Source organism: Podarcis cretensis, assembly GCF_951804945.1.
Source record: "Podarcis cretensis genome assembly, chromosome: 13".
NCBI lineage: Eukaryota > Metazoa > Chordata > Lepidosauria > Squamata > Lacertidae > Podarcis > Podarcis cretensis.
This window is the reverse complement of record NC_137182.1, coordinates 2,566,725-2,586,036: the sequence shown is the minus strand read 5'-3', so window position 1 is coordinate 2,586,036 and position 19,312 is coordinate 2,566,725. Positions and strand designations below refer to the sequence as shown.

General features: G+C 43.5%; 1 protein-coding gene across 2 annotated transcripts in view; it reads right to left on the bottom strand.

Moving 5' to 3' along the window:
• SPMIP7 (sperm microtubule inner protein 7) overlaps positions 1-16,040 on the bottom strand; it is a 30,200-nt gene extending 14,160 nt beyond the window's left edge. Inside the window, exons 1-7 of one of the 2 annotated variants that reach the window (XM_079949853.1) lie at positions 15,244-16,040; positions 12,886-12,983; positions 12,248-12,321; positions 9,059-9,197; positions 7,621-7,688; positions 5,602-5,643; positions 2,278-2,385 (exon numbers count right to left, since the gene is read on the bottom strand). In XM_079949853.1, the coding sequence (XP_079805979.1) occupies positions 2,278-2,385; positions 5,602-5,643; positions 7,621-7,688; positions 9,059-9,197; positions 12,248-12,321; positions 12,886-12,983; positions 15,244-15,727 (1,013 nt within the window). In that variant the 5' untranslated portion in view covers positions 15,728-16,040. The remainder of the gene's footprint in view (positions 1-2,277; positions 2,386-5,601; positions 5,644-7,620; positions 7,689-9,058; positions 9,198-12,247; positions 12,322-12,885; positions 12,984-15,243) is intronic. The other variant, XM_079949852.1, reaches the window with a different exon arrangement.
• Between the last annotated feature and the right edge of the window lie 3,272 nt (positions 16,041-19,312).

Sequence of the window (19,312 nt, the reverse complement as noted above, 5' to 3'; positions counted from 1 at the left end):
TTGCCCACACTGGAAGAGTGGCAGACGCAATTGATGGATTATATGGAATTGGCTGAAATGACTGGCAGAATCCGAGACTTGGGAGAAGAAACAACGGAAGAGGACTGGAAGAAGTTTAAGTGGCAGACGCAATTGATGGATTATATGGAATTGGCTGAAATGACTGGCAGAATCCGAGACTTGGGAGAAGAAACAACGGAAGAGGACTGGAAGAAGTTTAAGGACTATTTACAAAAACAATATAAGTTGTATGAATGTTAAGTATCTGCACGATTTAGAAAATCTCAGTTCCAGCAAATAGATTTTGTAAAATAGAAAATTAAGTTATAAATGAGAAAAGGTCGAAATTTAAGGCAACAATATGTTTAAATTTAAGGTATGAGTAAATGATAAAAATTATCTTAAATTCAGAAGTATAATATTTGGAAAGTACAAAATAAGGTGTGAAACAAGGTAATAATTTGCTGATATTTTTAATATAAATAATGCAGGGTAAAGGAGATGTGAGGAAGTCCAGTTAGTTATATTTGGTGTGTTTGTTTTGGCTTTTTTGTGTATTATTTTTTGGTGAAGGGATCTTGTATGAAAATTTAATAAAATATTTTTTAAAAAAACAAAAACAGAAGGTCGGCGGTTCGAATCCCCGCGACGGGCTGAGTTCCCGTTGCTCGGTCCCTGCTCCTGCCAACCTAGCAGTTTGAAAGCACGTCAAAGTGCAAGTAGATAAATAGGTACCGGTGCAGTGGGAAGGCAACTTCTGCCTTAAGGAGGAGGTGGAATTGCGGTCTCTCACGACCCCTCCACGCGCGCAGGGGGTGGGTGGCCAGCCCTGCGTGATTGGGGTTTCCCGGCTGTGTCACTGGAGATCTCTCTCTTTTGGCTTCCAGTGCTCCAGTTTACCCACCCTCCTGCCCTTTAAGGTTTTTGTCTCTTTTGACCTTGCTATGGACTTTGGTTGGTTGCCATTGAAGGGCCTGGTAGGAATTTTTCCACTTGGCAAATTGGCATCAGCCACTTGGTTTTTGCCTACCTCATAGCAGATAGTCACAACTTTTATGGTATGGTGGTTAGGCATTGGAATATCGTATTTTTTGCCCTATAGGACGCACTTTTTTCCCCTCCAAAAATGAAGGGGAAATGTGTGTGCATCCTATGGGGCAAATGCCGGCTTTTGCTGAAGCCTGGAGAACGAAAAGGGGTCGGTGCGCACCGACCCCTCTCGCTCTCCAGGCTTCAGGCAGCTCTCCGCAAGCCATGGGAGAGCTGCGCGACTTCGTGCAGCTCTCCCACGGCTTGCGGAGAGCTGTCTGCACCCTGAAGCCTGGGGCGTGCTGAGCTCAATGCCCCCCAGGCTTCGGGCTCCACGCAGCTCTCCCACGGCTTGCGGATAGCAGCCTGTTAGCCTGTTCTGGGGGCTGGGGTTGGGGGAAGCTCGGGCTTCCCCCGCCCCAGCCCCGCGCCTGGGGGGGGGGAATAATTTTTTTTTCTTTATTTCCCCCCCCCCCAAAAAATAGGTGTGCCCTATGGGCCAGTGCGCCCTATGGGGTGAAAAATACGGTAATTCTGGAGAAGCAGTTGAGGGGAGGTAGCACCATCACCTGCCCCACATATTGAAGGGTATTCCGTTAAAGGATTCGGGAGGGGGGTGGCCCAGTCCGAAGCCTAGGGAGGTGAGGGCCCAAGGCACAACCCCTATAAGTGACCCCCGGGGGAGCTCCTAGTTGATGTGCATCAGCAGGACTCCCCCTACTGGTGGTTAACCCTTTCTGTGCTCCCAGCAGACGGGCTGGAGTCAGATATAGTTGGTTAGATCCAATGCCTAAGCCGATACCGCTCATCATCTGTAACCAATAAAGTTTTGGCCTTTTTTAGCCCATTAACCTTAATTATTTGAGTCTTGTGTCTTGATTCAACAAAAGGGGGGTGGGGTCGAGACCTTGCCACGCAAGGTAAACAGCGTTTCCGTGCGCTGCTCTGGTTCGCCAGAAGCGGCTAAGTCATGCTGGCCACATGACTCGGAAGCTGTCTGCGGACAAATGCCGTCTCCCTTGGCCTATAGAGCAAGATGAGCACGCAACCCCAGAGTCGCTCACGGCTAGACCTAATGGTCAGGGGTCCTTTTACTATCCCAGAAGTCTGTAGTTGAGTCACCTGCGACCAGTCCCATATGTTCTGGTTCCAAATAAACTTAAATCCTGCTTGGCAGCATGATATGGAGTCTCTCAGGTTCTCAGTCAGTAATTACTATACAAGAAAGGAAACTTGAGGTTTACATACTAGGAAGATTTCACATATTGTGGTTCTGCAGTTCGAACTCTGCTGTGAACAATTACATCTACATAGGGATTGTCCAGGTCATCAGGATTCTCTGCACCAACACAGCCACTGTTTGGATGAAAAGGGGGAATGAATCAAAAGGCAAATATGTATTATTTATAACACAGCTGGCTGAGGCCACTGAAGCTCCAAGTTTTTCGTTATTTATTTAAAAGGTGCACAAAAACATACACAGAGATTTGTGCAGTCACGTACCAAAATACACATAAAACTAGGCAGTGTGCTTGTAGGAAAAAATGGATGACAACGTTTTACCACGTAGGTGGAATAAGCTAATTTTGGGAAACTGTAAATAATGTGAGAAAGAAATGGAGTCATCATTGCTTCTACTGCCTTTTGTATTCAGCCCCAAGAAACTGGTATAGCTCATTTTTTTTGTAACAGATTCATTAGTTTCTTCCATATTTCTATATCCAGTACACAAAAAACCAACCATAGTAATAGTACTAGGAAATAGCAGAGCAATGTCTCAGAAGCCATGATTTCTGACCCACAATGCTGAATGTAGCCCATTACTCTCATGTTGTGATATGCTACATGCTTGATAATCCCCCTCATGCTTTTGCTCTTCCAAGCAAGTGGCAAAAAACAGGAGGTTTCTCAAGCCACTGGGAAGGCAGTGGATGTGGCTGGCGGGCTGTGCTTGGCTTGCTGGATCACAAGTTGTGCAGGCCTGGGGCAAATAAATTTTAGTTGGCCTCAATAACCAGACATGGATGGAGTTTCTTGCCAAGCCCTAATACACGCTTGCATCCTAACATGGACAGCGGGTGTAGAGGAGGAGCACAGTATCATCTTTGACCTTCTGCTGCATTTTGGAGACAAAATGCCTTGGTATATCCAGAATGGTCCACAAAAGGCCTTGTTCCTATCCCTTTTGACAAGCATCTCTTCTCTCATGTCTGACTCGACACTATGCTTTGGAGACACGATTTCTTAAACACAAGGACCCTGCCCGGGGATGTAGGAGTTAATAAGACCCTCTTAAATCCTCCAGTGGGGCTTCCTTATTGCACATTTCAAACCTATTCAGTGCTGGTATTTAGAACTGCCTGGCCTCACCTCCAAGTGAAACACCCCCCCCCCCAAAAAAAAACCACCACCTCCTGTTTTTTGCCTCTTGCTTAGAATGGCAAAACTCATGTGGCAAGTGCCAACAGGACTGGAGCCAAAAAGGGACACTGAGAAACCGGGGAGCAGATATACTAAAAACCACCGGTAGATGTGGGGACCTCTCCTGCATAGCCCAAAGTGAACTGAGTATGCTCAGTAGGCATAGCAGGTTGAGTGTTACTTGGAAAAGAACAATGAAAAGGAGAAAGGAGAGAAGGGTGGGGTGGTCTGCTGGAGCCCCTTATGCCTTCTACTTCAAGGTGAGGATTCACTGCAACATTTTGTCATAGGTCTGACTTGTTCCAGCTGGCTGTTCAACTGTCCACAAGGATCACAATTGCTAGAGCAACTTCTCAAGTCAGTTCCCAGGCTGCTCATAGATGATTTATGAAATCACACAGCCATAGGATAGGTTTTGCAGCAGGTAATAGCCTGAATTGCATGCCTATTCTATTTATCAGCCCTCTTAATATGAAGTCAAGCATGAGAATGAGTTCATTTCAACTGACAATCTTCTAAAATCAATTCTATATATTGGGATAATCTCAATGTAGGGAAAATATGTATATTAAAATGGTGGAGGGGTGGTACAAAGTTGCTTTTTCTGCCGTGAACTGCCATAAACTGAGAAGAAGCATATAAGAGTATAAGAAACTACAAATTTTGACCAAACTCTATGAATTTTGACCAAACATCCAGTGAGTCTAGAAGTGACCAGTTAGATAGGAAGCTCATATGAAGTCAACATTGTTTATCTCCAGCATACATAGGCACACTGACTTTGAATGGGAAAGTTCTGTTTAGCTGTCATGGCTGATATTTAGTAAAAAAAAAAAAAATCTCTATAATCTGTCCGTTCCTTTAAATTTCAGGCTAATCTAGTGGCCACAACATACTGTATATTTTGTGGCAATGAATTTAATATGCTAATTATGTACTGTGTTTCCTCATGGACTCTACTGGGCGATCAGCAACATTTGGCTTATCTCTTCCTTTAAATCTTTCCATTTCAGCTGGTCATTACATTCTGTAACTTAAGAAATGGTGCTCAAGGGCTCATCCAGACTTCCTTTTGTGCCGCATTCTAGGCACAGGTCCAGGCTTTAACTCTGTGTCTGAGTGGCTTCCTTTTTGCCCTGGCACTTTCCCCAGGAAAACCCACGTTTTACTACTGAATCAGAGCAAATGCCAATGGGGTTTTCTGCAGATTGCTGGTTGCTCTGATTCAATTGTAAAATGCAGGTTTTTCCAGGGAAAGTGCCACGACAAAAACAAAACACAATAACTGCTCGGACATGGAGTTTTAAAGCATGGACCTGTGCCTCGGAAGTGCAGCACAAAAGAAAGTTTTGATGAGTCCTGATTTTGCTTTTTCCTCCTCCTTCCCAATCCCTTTTCTTTCTGTCATGTATTTTGAGACAGGAAGCCTAAAGACAAGGATTTTCTTATCAATGACATTTGTAAGCCATTCTGAAAACATTTTATGGCTGGGGTGACTAGGTGCAAAAGATGCACATTTGTGTAGAAGAAATTTCAGTAGCTATACATGTAATAACAAGCTATGCCTGCTGAAAATTTCTCCCCTAAACCGCCATTAAAAGTGCAAGAGCCCTGCATTCTTTTGTGTCTGACCACCTTATTTCTGGTTGTAGAGTGGGTTAAAAATGCTTTAAATAAATACATGTATTTTTCTTCTGTCCTCCTGCCAATTAATTTATCTGGTGATTCTGAATTCTAATATTATGAACTCACACAACATCCATTTTCTCGTTATAGAAGACTGCAGTCCTACACTTACCTGGGAGTAGACCCATCAAGCTCAACTGGGCTTACTTCTGGTGCAGAGTCCTGCTATCTCCCCAGCTCAGATTCATGACATTACTCCTCATATTGTTGAATCTCCGCCTCACTTTTGGAATCTCTTTCTGTGATCCGTTGCCTACTGCTCTTGCTTTGTTTCTCTGTGGCTCAGGCTTAAGTGCTCCTTGGTCCTCTGGATGCCATTGTAAATCGGAAGACAGGAGTCAACGGCATCCATAGGACCAAGGAGCACTTATGCAAACAGACTGCGTCTCTTTTTGTCTCTTTTTGAACGAAGAAATTCCCTGCTTAAGAGAAAAGATATATATTCACATAACAACTTTTACTTACGTGTATAAAGGGAGATGTTGAGTTCGAGAGCAAGGACTAACACTGTTAAAGATGAAAGGCACATTAAATTAGTTAACTTACTTCCTACTAATGTACAATTAATATTTGGTAAGTTATCAGATGTGACAACTTTCAGACAATTTACAATGGCATATATATTTTTAAGAACACATAGCGGACGCAGGGTCCTAGTTCAGCCTTGGTAGGTAGTAAAAACTTTAATTCTGGGTTTCCAACACTTAGGGTGATACCATTGCCTGACTGGCTAGGTCTTACAGATTCTAGCCTTGCCACCGGGTGCCTTTTGCACCACCAGCTTGCCCTGGATCACCAGACTTCATTTAAAGTGTGCATGCACACACACACACACACACACACAGAGAGAGAGAGAGAGAGAGAGAGAGAGAGAGAGAGAGAGAGAGAGAGCAAGTCTTTTTACTCCTTGAAGAGCTTCCATTGTGATGCTTGCTCCTTAGAATGCAGCTCTGCAAAGGCAATGAGGTAATGAGGAAAGAGGGAGAGTCAGTTAAGGAAGGGCAGTTGGCAAAGGAGAGAAGCAGACTGAAGAAACTGGAGACAGAGATCTGAGGAAGAAAGGAGAGAACAAGGAGGATAGCAAACTCTGGTGGCCTGAAAGACCTGGGACAGAAGGACCAGGGACACAGACTGTCACATGGCTATAGCAGCAGCCAACTGCAACTATTCATCTGCTCAACAAACTTGCTGTTGCCAAGTTGTGTGTGGGCGGGGCCAAGCTCACCCATGAGGTAGACTGAGGCAGCTCCTCAGGCGGCAGAATTGCACACTTTGGGAGAAGCAGTGACAGTGGCTGGGGGTGAAATCTTGCAATGAATTACAGAACTCTTGTGAGATCTTGCCAGAAGCCTGGTAGGTGAAGCTTTGCCGGCAGTGAAGGAGGCAGCAATTTGCCATTTCGCCTCAGAGGGTGAAACAGGACAGGCTGCCCCTGCCTGCAGGGTTTGGGATAGGTTAGGGTGGGCATTGCGATTGTTAATCGCTCTTAAGTGTATGTGCTAAAGAATTTGACTCCCATGTGTTTGTTTGTCAGTCTGTCCCTCCTCCTCATCACAGAACTCTGAGAAGAAATACCCTTCTTCTTAGTCAATGAGAAGAGTCATAGCTGTGGCTGACATTTAAGGAACTCATGCTGCCCGGGGAGAACTTAAGCTGCCTAGAGTAGGGACAAAGGATTTAATTCAGCTTGCACATAAAGGGAATCAACCTGATTTGCACCTTCCGAAACTAAAAACAAACTGTTACAGAAATGTAGAGAACTGAATTTAAGATTAGGAAAAAAGAGAAACTGAGAGAGGCAGAAATGGGCAAGATTCACCAATCTCCTGTACTAGGCAAGTTGACAGTTGGGGTGGAGTTAGTCCACACAATCCTGTGTGTGCGTGCATTCTCCAAATGTGCAAGTATTATCTGAACTGTCCTTTTGCAGAAGCAGTACTGGGAGAGAATTTTCTCCTTTCCCAGGTGGTGCTGGGGAGCAGATGGATCCTTGCGAGGAAGGGTAACGGGGATAGCAAAATCAGGCAGAGTGGAAAGTACCTCTGCTGCAACCAGCATATCAGGCCCTTGTACCCTGCATTCCCCTTTAAAAAACCCCCAAACACAACCCCTAAAATGGTTTGGCCTTCAAGGTCGCTGGCAGCAAATGTTGCAGTATAAGTTATTCCCACCTCAGCTGGTCACTCTCTGTCAGGGGCTAACAGAGAGGGACCCAGCCCCTGACAGAGCTGCCGGCCACCACCCTGCTCCGCCTTACAAACACAGAAAAGCACTTCTGGTCATAGCAAAGACCCGTCTAGCTCAATTGCACCCTCTCTCCCAGCCCAAATTCAGCGCCACCAAAACAACTGTACATATGCGTACAGCAAAAATCTTGCTTCGTGTCACTTTAAAATTCCCCTGATGTGAAACCATAAAAGAAAGTACAGACAATTTTTAAAAATCTACAAACATTTTCAAACTATAGAAATCAATGAAGCTCACAAATTAATTGGCTTGTCCGGTGACATGAAGGCCCTTCTCTGAAATCTGTCCCAGAGGCTTCCAACAACCTGGAAGAAGAATGTTTTTGGGATCACCACCTGTGTGAATAACACCGTTACTGCTAATAATCACAGTAACCATAAGAATAATCACATTCTCCCCAGGAATTTTCAGTACTGTACTGAAAAGTGTCTGGCACATTGTAGCTGCTTATTCTCTCTCAGGCAGACAAGAAGAACTGGAAGTTTATGTACATGGGATGCGGATGCTGGGACATGCCTGGGTCACAATTTCAGCACACATTTCTGCACAGGAAGAGTAGAAAGTATCACAAGAAGCTCACTCAGTGTCACAGAAAGACAAGACAGGCACGAGTTCTTACGATTATTATTTGTTCATTTAGATATTTGCTTATATACCAAGATGGCTTCTGGAGAGTGGTGAGGTTATGACACCTACCTTCACTTCTACCATGCCATAGCAGCTCTTTGCTGTAGCCAGTCAGCATGGTGGGAATAATATGGAGGAGAGGAATGGAACAAAACTTGTTTTGGCACTGAGGTAGTTTGATCGGCCATGGGACAGGATGCCTTTAATTGTGACATAAAGGCTTCTTAAATGACTATAGCTCCTCTCATCCAAGTCCTACATGAAGGCTTCCCCCACAGAGCAGCTATTAAGAGCAGATGAATGTCAACTTCATGTGGATACCTGTCTGGGCAGCACATATGGATTTATGTTTTTAAATTAATGTGGATGGATCGGATGGTTATTGTATTTATAATGTGAACTTATGGTTTTTCTCTCACACACTTCCCCTTCTCTCTCTCTCTCTCTCTCTCTCTCTCTCTCTCTCTCTCTCTCTCACACACACACACACACACACACACACACACTTTCCTTTCCTTTCTTAGTTCTCTGTTAAATTTGTTACAAATAAAGGAGTAAACAAAAAATTCCATATGGAAAAATCCTGTCCCAGTCCTCGATTTCTTGCCTGGTTAATTCATTCCTCACTTTTCAGCGCTAAAAATGAGCCCCAAGGCAACTTAGCTAAATACTTACAAAAAACATAATAAGAGACAGCATTTAAACAGAGCCATCAACTCACAATCAAGCAGGAGGGAAATGCAGAGCAGCTCAGCATCTACGGTTGGAACTATTGCTCTCCTATATTACATGTGAACTTACCTGATACTTAGTCAGAGCATCCATCTAGCCTCATACTGTTCATTCCTGACTAGCAGCAGCTCTTGGGGGGTCTCCAGTAGAGTTCTTGCCCAGCTCTGCTACTTGAGATCCTTTTAACTGGAGAGCCAGGGAATTAAACATGGGGGGCACCTGTATAAAAAGTGTGTGTTCTACCACTGATCTATGACTATGAATTAAACAACAAGCAACAACAACCCATAAACAAGCTAAAATGAAGTTCACTGACTTGGCTTGTTTCTGCTTCTGGTTCATACTGCTTCATTGAAAAACGCTGCGAGACTCTATCAGCCCTTGGCTCTAATGTCGTATCTGGAGGCTTGACTTTGGGGGGCAACATTCTATCCCAGGGAATGTCTTCATTTGCTCTTCATTAAAAAGAAGGGAAAGAGGTTTTACAGCAGTGGTTGTGGCTAGACAGTGAAATAAATAACACAGATTTCCACCCCCCCCAAAGGTGGACAGATTTTGTAATGCTGGTTCCATAAGAGTCATTGACTGTGCATATAAGGGGGGGGGGCAGAGGGGATTTGGTTATGTTATACGTTCACAGAAAAAGTGTCTAAGATGGAAGAGCTTATTTCATGGGGGGGGGGGGAATCTGGCTGTATTATGAAGCACAGAATATAATATGCATACTCCATAATGTATGATAAAATTATACACGGAGAGAGCCAGGACAGAAGCATGTGAGTTCTTGGCTTTTTACATCTAATAGTCAAAACTATTAACTTTACTTCGTAACAAAGGTCCCCATTCCATCACAAGCTAAGCCACACATGGATGAAATGCTGAGCGACTCCTCCGCTGCCTCTTCACAGCCAAAGTATAATTTAGGATGGGCTGCAGCTTGGAGGGTGTAAATGCATCTTTGCTGATTGAACACTAGGAGCTGAGCGCCCAGGCATCAAAAGCTGACCCAAAAATGAGCACGGACTTGATGTTTATCAATATATCTCAATATATCTCAACTCAACTGAAGGCATACGAAACAAAGACCATACCCAGGAGGTCTCGTCAACCGGAGTCCCTCGTGTACAGTCTTATCTAGATTTACGCCATAGTCAAACTATTGAACTCAGTGATATTGCATAGCAATTTGCATGCCTGCATATGTATATTTTCAAGTTCTTTGTGACTGTACATACCTTGTGTGGATATTATTTTGATATTTTGATAAGTATTTTGCAATACCTATTGCATTGGGACATTCAGTGCATATTATACTTTCGGTGCATACAGAGTTGTGTTTTCATTGAACACAAGTTTCATTTACATGGGTGTTTAAGTATCTATTTGCCTTAATGTTAACACACAGAATGATGGAATATCTACTTGGTTGTAGGGGGCTTTGGGTCACCTTGAACAAGATAAAGCGACTAACAATTTTTTAATAATATTTTTATTGATTTTCATTATAATAAACATCACTTAAAACAAACATTAACAAAATTCACAATGCTGTTTATACATTCAATAAAACATCCAGATGTGGGATTTCTCAAATCCCTTGACTTCCCTCTACCCCCTTCCATGGTTCCATTGTTTCATGGTCAATTCATGCATGTCTATGTAATATTATTAATCTATTTGTTTCCAGTTCTATCTTTTATCATAATAATGCAAATGTTTCTTAAAATCCTGCTAATGTATCAACTTGTATACAATGCTTTGATATATATGCAATAAAGATTTCCCATTCATTTCAAAATGTTATTGTCTTGATTTCTAAGTTTCTCTGTTAATTTAGCCATTTCTGCATATTCCATTAACATAATTTGCCAGTCTTTTTTTGTGTGGATCTTTTCCTCTTTCCATGATTGGGCTATCAATATTTGTGCCGCTGTAGTCACATACATAAAAAGATTTATATATATATATATTGGTATCTGCTTTCCTGTAATTCCTAATAAAAAGGCTTCAGGCTTTTAAACAAAGGTTATTTTAAACATTTTTTTCCAGTTATATATATATCATTTTCCAGTTATATATATATCATTTCCCATTTTTTTTATAACTTTACATTGCCACCACATATGATAAAACATACCTTCTAGCTCTTTACATTTCCAACATTTGTATTCTCTTGATTTATACATTTGTGCTAATTTAACTGGTGTTAGATACCACCTGTACATCGTTTTCATATAATTTTATTTAATTAGTGAACAAGCTGTAAATTCCAAATCATTTTTCCAAAGTTTTTCTCATTCTGACATTTGAATGTTATGTCTAACAAATTTAATAAATAATAACCATCATCTTATACCTTCAGATCAGTGACATGGCCATGTGTACCTGAATGGCTCTAAAATATCCCAACAGATCTTTGTTTTAGGCCTAATATTCACTGAGGTGGTAAACCTGTGTCTGGGTTGCATCACTCCAGACTGCAGGTCTCAGCACTCAAAAGCAAAACCCAAATCCTTCCACATAGGAAACTAGCATGTCATGAAGAAATTTCGGCAAAAATTATTGTCCCTGACCTCCAATTTCTTATGTGCAGGCAGGGTCAGCCCAGTCACGAGGTGGAATGAGACAACTGCCTCAAGCAGTGGGCAAAGGGGAAGGGTGAGCTGGCATGCCCCCTGGCCCCCATCTCTCCCTGCTGTGGGCACAGTCACCTGTTCACCTGTGGAAGGAATGGTTTCTGCTGCCCCTTTCTCCTCTTCTCCCTATGTTGCTTTGAGGAAGGGTGCAGGTGCTGGCAGAGTTTACCGCAGCAGAAAAGGCTATTTTATTCCACCCCTCTAAGTCTAAACAGCCTTCCTTTGCCCACCCCATTCAGAATGGTTGGCTCCGAGGAAAGATCCCGTCCTTTATTACTGAGGCACTGGAGAAACTATGAGTGCTCTTGTTGGCAATGTGGCAGTGGTGGCAAGAAAAGTAATAGGGGGGAGGAAAGTGGGGCACAACACTGGGGGGAAAGGAAGGGAGACAGGATGCCTTCTTCAGTTCAGTTGAGATATATTGAGATATTGAGATATATCAGGTAGGGGAGAGCTTGGAAGTGGGAGCTGAAGAAGCATTTCCCTAAATTTCTCAGCTGTAGCATTTCAGATTACAAGTGGGGATACATATGACTGAATGTTCTTCCATGTATTTTTTTAAAATAAAAAAACCCTTCACAAGCTCTCCCCTACCTGATGGCTAATCTTTGGAAAAGAAGCATGTCAACTTGTATTATTATTATTTACCCTCACTTGACTGTAATGTTCCAGGGCAGGCTATATCATTGAAATGTAATATTAAAAACAGTTTAAAACAACTTACAATCACAGAAACAAAGTGAGACCTAAAGGAGGGGTTCAGCCGAAAGCTCCTACGTAGCATCCTGTCATCCAGGTGAACACCAACTGTTTGGAGGTGAACACCAACTGTTTAAATAATCCTTTCCTTACCAGAAACAGAAGCTCACCTTTGAGCCACTGAGGTATACATATACTTCCGCGCTTTCTCATCTCTGAAGGCTTCAGAGGACGGATCACTTGACTTTGTAAGAAACCATTATGAAGAGAAATCATAAAAGATAATGCAGGGATTAGTCCTTTAATTGAATAGTTTTCCAAGCTGTGTAATGTCTCAAGCACACAAGCATAAGATTGCTACCCCTTTTCCTACTCCTGCACCTTTAGAGCAGCCTAAAATGTTCAGAGTGGCTTATTCAATAGAGCATGAGACTCTTAATGTCATGTCAGGAGCATGGATTTGAGCCCCACGCTGGGCTAAAGATTCCTGCATTGCAGGTCCTTGGACTACAGAGGTGCCAGGTTGCCCCTTACGATTGAGGGGGCCCATCGCGTGCCCCATGGGAATGACGCCCCACACAGACAACCGCACATCGTCTGGAGGCTGAGCACTCTGGAGGAGCCAGCTGCTGAAGCTGCAACACACCCTCTCAAGACTGAGGAGGCCCAGCCCCTTTCTAATAAATAGTGAGGGGGCTGAAGACACCTCGGCCCCCTAGAGTTAAGATGCCTGTTGGACTAGTATTCATTTGAAAATATGTTCCAGGTTTAGACAAACAACAAAATCAATAGCAGGAAACAAAAATACCTTAATGTCTGGGTCCACATGAAATGCAAATGTATGAGGTGAAAAATTTCCTTTGACTTTAGGTGGAGCAGGTATAACTTTTACTGGACTTGTCCATCCTGAAAAAAATGTTGAATTTCTTGTGCTATGCAGCCTACTACAGTATTAAAGATTACAACTTAGTTAAATAACTCTTATATTGCTACGTTAACTAACTTAAATGATTTTATGATGACTGTGGTGGTTACCGTGGTGGAAACAATGCAGTCTATGGCAGTAATTTGCCAAACTAATGTTATACCATGAAATGCTTGCAAACAAACTTTCTAATGAGGGATGATATCAACAACTGAATGGTTGCCGCAGTCCACTTCAATGAGTTGAAGTGAATTTTGAGTTTGGCTGAGAAAATACCACAGAAAACCCTGAAGGAGCACTATAGGTCAAAAAGAGAGAGTGAAATCAATGGCTAGCAGACACAGTGAGAAAGTGGTCCCAAGATGCCGGGGAACCTAAGAGCCAGGTAACAACGAGGCAGAGTAATTGAAGGAAGGGGCAGAGCAGCTACTGAGAAGCAAGAACCTGAAGGAAGGGCAGACAGAGGAGAAACAAAGGGCTTGACAAAATGAGCACTTAATAATGTGCGTGAGCTGCGGAGACGCATGTCAGGAGGGGCTGCATGACAGGAAACGGGGGGGGGGGCACACAAAGGAAGACATGGTGGGCAGAGTTTGGGAAGAGCCATCAAGGAATAAAGATCCAAGGAACTGGGGCAGTGGGTGCATGGTTGAAGAAAAAAGGGGTTAAGAAGGAAGTTTGTTTGGGATCTAAAGAGCTAGACAGTGCCTTAACTGGGGGGGGGGGGGAGCTGGGTTTTTTGCCGTGGGTGAAACCTCCAGAGCAGCCCCATTGAGGCTCCCAGCCTGGGTGGGTGGGTATGTACACAAATGTGAGTGGGTGGGTGGGCCAAACTGGGTCTTTGGCCCGGTTAAAATAAAGCCTAGTTTCGTCCCTGGATCTAGAGACAAAAGAGACAGTGAGCTGCTGTCAGGAAGTAGACAGGAGGCTGGAGGTTGTGACCCAGAGAGCCAATTGCTTATATGTTTAACAGGCCCAATAGGGTGCCATTTTCTTTACTGCTGCTCCCCCTTTTAATATCATTTATATAACATTTTAAATTTGATGTTTTACAGTTTTTACTGTGTTTGTTCTTCAAACTCTCCCATGAAGTACATATTGTTCCTTTTTATTTCCCTCGCACAGATATAGGTTACATCCACACCACACATTTAAAGAACTCTTATACCCTCCCTTCAGCTTCCCACAAAGAATCCTGGGAACTGTAGTTTGCAACAGGTGCTAAGCCTTGTTGGAACCTTAAACTAGTTCCCATGATCCTTTGGGGGAAGCAATGACAGTCCTTTCAGTGTGTGGTGTGGATGTGACCCGAGGCCGGGGTGCGGTGATTTACCCAAGGCCACATAGTGAATCCACGGCAGAGGTGGGACTTGAAATTAAATTTAGCCTCTTACATTAAAAATGAACCACCAGCTCTCTTCTGCTTTAGATTAGTGAGCCTTTGGAACAACACAACGTATACTTTAGCAAACAGTTACATGATCTGAGTTGTTTGGACAGGCAAGCTATATCTCATCTTATATATTCTTATGTTATAGCTAACAAACCACCTATCAATATTTAAATTTATTTGTTTTAAAATCTTAGATTTCTACCTACTTTCTTTATAAAATAAGTCAAGGTAGCTTACAACCACAAAATATCAAACAATATAAAAACAAAACAGGAAATAAAAACTGCAGCAACAGGAGCAGTCTATCACAATGGAGGGGGAAGTGGGAAATGTGCCTGTATATTGCAGCAACAACTTGTTGTCTCTGTCAGTGGAGGATAGATTATTCAGGATCAGGAGAGGGATGTGTGCATTTGCTCTCAATAGAACAGTGTCCTCAAAGGCAGTACTCCACTTTCCCCCTTTGAAGTGCATGACAGCATTTACTCATACTGCATGGAAGAAACCAAAAGGGTGCACCCAGAACCCTGTCTGAGGGAGGGTTAAGTCCGCCCCCTACATTTGATAAGCCCAGTACTGCATGGAGGAAACAGATTTTGCCCCTGCCAACTGAACTTAAGTAGAACCATGGTCAGCAGGAAAAAGGTTAAACAACCCATTCCCCTCACCTGTTCTCCTTCAGCACTGCAACTTTTTCATTCACTAGGGGGAAAGTTCAATAAAACTCTGCATAGCATGCATTTTGGCACTTTAAGGGACATCATTTATGTACCAAAGCTGCACCTTACGTCCTTTCATCAGACAATATAGTGAATACAATGAGAACAGTAAAAGATAGCACCATGTACCTCCAAGTTTAGACCGGAGAGAAATATCTGGCACTGCTCTTGAGTTCCACTGCTGGTCCTGCTTTATCTCTTCCAATACCGAGAGTCTTCTGTTTGCAGGCTGGTGTGTCGTATGTGGGAAGGGGGCCGACGGTGGAGGCTGCACATCTTTACCATTCCCCAGGGGTTCCTTATTTTTGCTGTACATGATTTGGTTAGCTTCAACTGCGCCTCCTGGGCTCACAAATCCTGAACAAGGGTTAATTATTGGCAGATCATCCCGATGTGGAGCTAAAAGGTAGGATTTATCTTCAGGTCGAATGAATGGATTGGATTTGAGAAAAGCATTACTGCATTTGTCGTGGAAACTGGTAAAAAAGTGTCTGTCTTCAGGTCCTCTCACAAAAGGCATATACATTCTCTTTAAGAGACCTTCATGCTGCTTCTGATGCATCTTGTGAGAATTGAAGTGGCTGAACTGCCTTGCAGTGACTCCAGAAGTCATAATTATTTTTGTATTGTTTCCAGGTAGAGATATTAAGAGTTTTGTTTTCTAATCCTGTCCAGGAACTCACACGGAAACTAACAGCACACAGACACAACCTAAAACCTTTCCAACTTATGGAAGAAAACACTACTTTAAAACCAAAGTAAAAGGAGATAGAAACCCGGAAGGGAACAGAGCTGTAAAATGAGAAGAGTCTCTTTGTTGCTTAGTGACAGTAGAACATGAGCACACAATGGAAGTTGTAGTGATGTTATTTCATAGGGATCTGGATCCAGGAGAAATGCAGTGATCTTTCTGATCTATGAATGAAACAATCGTTTTCTCTGCTTCACACAACAAAGAGACAAATTACCGTATTTTTTGCTCTATAAGATGCACCAGACCACAAGACGCACATAGTTTTTGGAGGAGGAAAACAAGAAAAAAAATATTCTGAATCTCAGAAGCCAGAACAGAACAGTGAAAGCAGCAATCCCTCTTGCTGTTTTGGCCTCTGTGATAGCTGTGCAGCCTGCATTCGCTCCATAAGACGCACACACATTTCCTCTTACTTTTTAGGAGAGAAAAAGTGAGTCTTATAGAGCAAAAAATACGGTATATGCTTTTTTCTTCCCTACTGCAATGTTTTAAAATGTATTAAAGATTTAGATTGTCAAACATCAAAGTTCAAAATAATCACCTTATATATTGTTATAGATTTAGGGTAAGCCCTAGAAATTAATAAATGCTACGGTTTGGGTTGTTTGTGATATGATGGGAGAACACAAGCTGCAAAGGAATTCCTGAGCTACAGTGATCAAGGAATAATTGAGGGACAAGAACAATACAAGGGAACTCCTTCCGCCAGGTGTGAACAGAGACTGGGGATCTGGGAGATTGCCAGGGTAACTGCTCTGATGGAGAACAAGGGGTTTCTGGGAAGAAGGGGAAAGAGGAGCAAAGATTCATCTTTGGGGGAGGCCGGCTGCAGGCAGCCTGCGCTGCTACCTCTTGACATGACTATGCCATAAGATCTGGACTCCCTCCATGCAGACTGAATAAACCCTATTTCTTAAAGCCAGACAGTCTCCGCCGTGTCTTCTGTTCTCCAAAGGGACACAGACCCCATGGGCTCTCGCCACCACTTGGCAGAGAGAGGGGCCGGCTTGTAACAAGAGGGACTTTTGTAACAATATTATCGTTTGGCCTTCCTCATCTTCCTGAGTGGTAATGCTTGGGGGTCACCTTTTATAAGGTCAGCGAAGAAAGTGTACTAGAGCCCTCTGGTGCTTTGGGAATGTTTGTTTATCTCTTTTCAAAAGATTACTGTGGAGATAAATGAAAAATGAATTGCAAAGCTTTCCCTCTTTCTAACCCAGCACCACATTTAGTATGCTAATACTAGACTCATAGACTCATTTTTTCAAGTGCCTATCCTTACGTAGTAAAAAAAAATGGTCACACACAAACACACACGGGTGCTGGGGAAGCCCAAGATTTGCAGAAGTACAAAATAAAAACTTTAGAAAAAATCCTAACAGAACCCCTTCAAAATAGCCCAATGAGACTTTGGTTCAGTGTGCATGGACTGCTGAATGTGTGTGGGGTAGACAGAAAACTAGGGAGAAGAGAGTCTCCTGAACAGAAGCACTCTACACAACAACATTTTATTGCAGGTCCATCTTGTAGATGCAAGTGCCAATGCTTACATTGCCAAAGCAACAATATCCTCATACAAGAGGAAGGTACCAGCGGATGTGGAGGGAATGCCAAGGTTTGCAGAAGTCCAAAGAAGCTTTAGAGGACAATATTCTAAAGGAAGAACCCCCTTCCATCCCCCCAAAAGAGCCCAGGAATAACTGAGCACACCATGACCACAGGATGTTGTGACTGACTCTTGGGGTGTGAAATGGAAAAAGGTGGGTAAAGGATTACAGTACAGTAGAGGACAGGGCAGACCTGATTAGAAGAGTAAACAAGAACATTCCACAGTACTACAGTGTACTGTTGCTGGATCCACCTGTTCCTCTCCAATTCCACTTTCCTACACAATCTTTTAAAATGAATTTTTTTAATTAAAAAAAAAAGCTGACCAAATTCCTTTATACTGCTCCCATATCTACTGTGAAACACATCCTTTACCTGATAAGTTTGATAAAGACTCTCCTCCCTGAAAGAGAGGGGAGTGGTTGTGGGCGGGAGCCTGAACACCGCCCCTAGCAGGGGGCGTAGCCCCCTGCCTCCAGCTCACCTGGCTGGCGCTCATGCCCCCCCCCCCGGTAGCTGTCCAACCAGGTGCCGTGGGGGGGCGTGTCCAGCAGCCTTGACGCTGCAGCGTCAGCCTCTCCCCGGCCTCATTTCTCTTCGTCGTCCTGTGCGAGTCAGGAGTCATCGTAGGGAAGAGCTCAGCCACGAGGTTTGGAGTCGGGGGGGTGTGTGTTTGTGTGTGTGGAGGCTGTCTGGTTCCTGGCTTGCCTTTTTAAATTTAGGAGGCTTGCATGTGCTCATTGCTTTACTGCTTTTAAAAAACCTACGCACCCAAGTTTGCCTTGCTGTCTTGCTGTGTCCTCTTTTCTGTGTAAAAACCTACATTTAACCTTTTATTTCCCCCCACTCCTGGTGCTGGATTTGTTTGGGTGTTTTTAAGTGCGAATTACCTTTCTTAAGCTGCAGCTTGTTCCTTTGCCCAGCACATGGTCACTCCACCAGCAGCGAGGTCTGAGTGTGAATGCCATCTTACTATCTCCCTTGTCTCCTCACTTTCCTTCCCTGGCCTCTGCCTTGGTGGCTGTGCGTTTTATTTTAATTTTGGCCAGTGTGCATGTATGTTTTTTCCCTTCTATTGCCCTTGCCCGTCTGATTGCCTGGCTGGTCTGGGTGACTGAGTGGGTTTGCCTTTGGGTTTGCCTTACATTTTAATTTGTTATCCAGGGTGCTTGTACGTTTTTCCCCCTCCCTTGCCCTTGACTGTTCCTCTCTAATTTTAAGTTGTGTGTGTGTGTGCTGGCAGCGTGTGTTTGTGCCTGCCGTTTGTTGATTTATTACTCTTTTAGTGTGGGTTTGATTTACCCTGCCATCCATTGGTACCACTTAAATCGGGAGCCCCCTCTGAAATTTTAAATGATGCTGGGGCTTAGAATAGACTGTGCATTTAAACCTCACCCCTCTTACTTTATCTAAGCCACCCCCCCTTTTCGCTTGGCGTTTGGGGGAAGAAATAAGGCAGGGCTTGGGGGGGACAATTCAGGGTTTCTGACCAGGGAACCATTCCTCAGCATTGTACATTTATATGTTTAGAACCTTTGAAGGTGTACCTTTGCCTGGTTCTTGTCATTGGCTTCACTTGCCAGTACAGGGTCCCTAAAGAAAACCGCTTTTAAACAAAACAAAACAAGACAAAACAGGTTGCGGTTTATATTTCCACTTCATTTTGGCTCGCTGTAAAGGACAGCTATTTTCCTATTCTTCTAAACTTTTCCTTGCCCGGCATGTTCATTTTACCCCCTCCTCCCCCCCAACTCCCCCCCCAGGCTTTTCTTCTCCTCCCTTCACCCCTCCTCCCTCCCAGCACCCCCACCCTTTCAGAGTTCCCTTTGCTTCTGG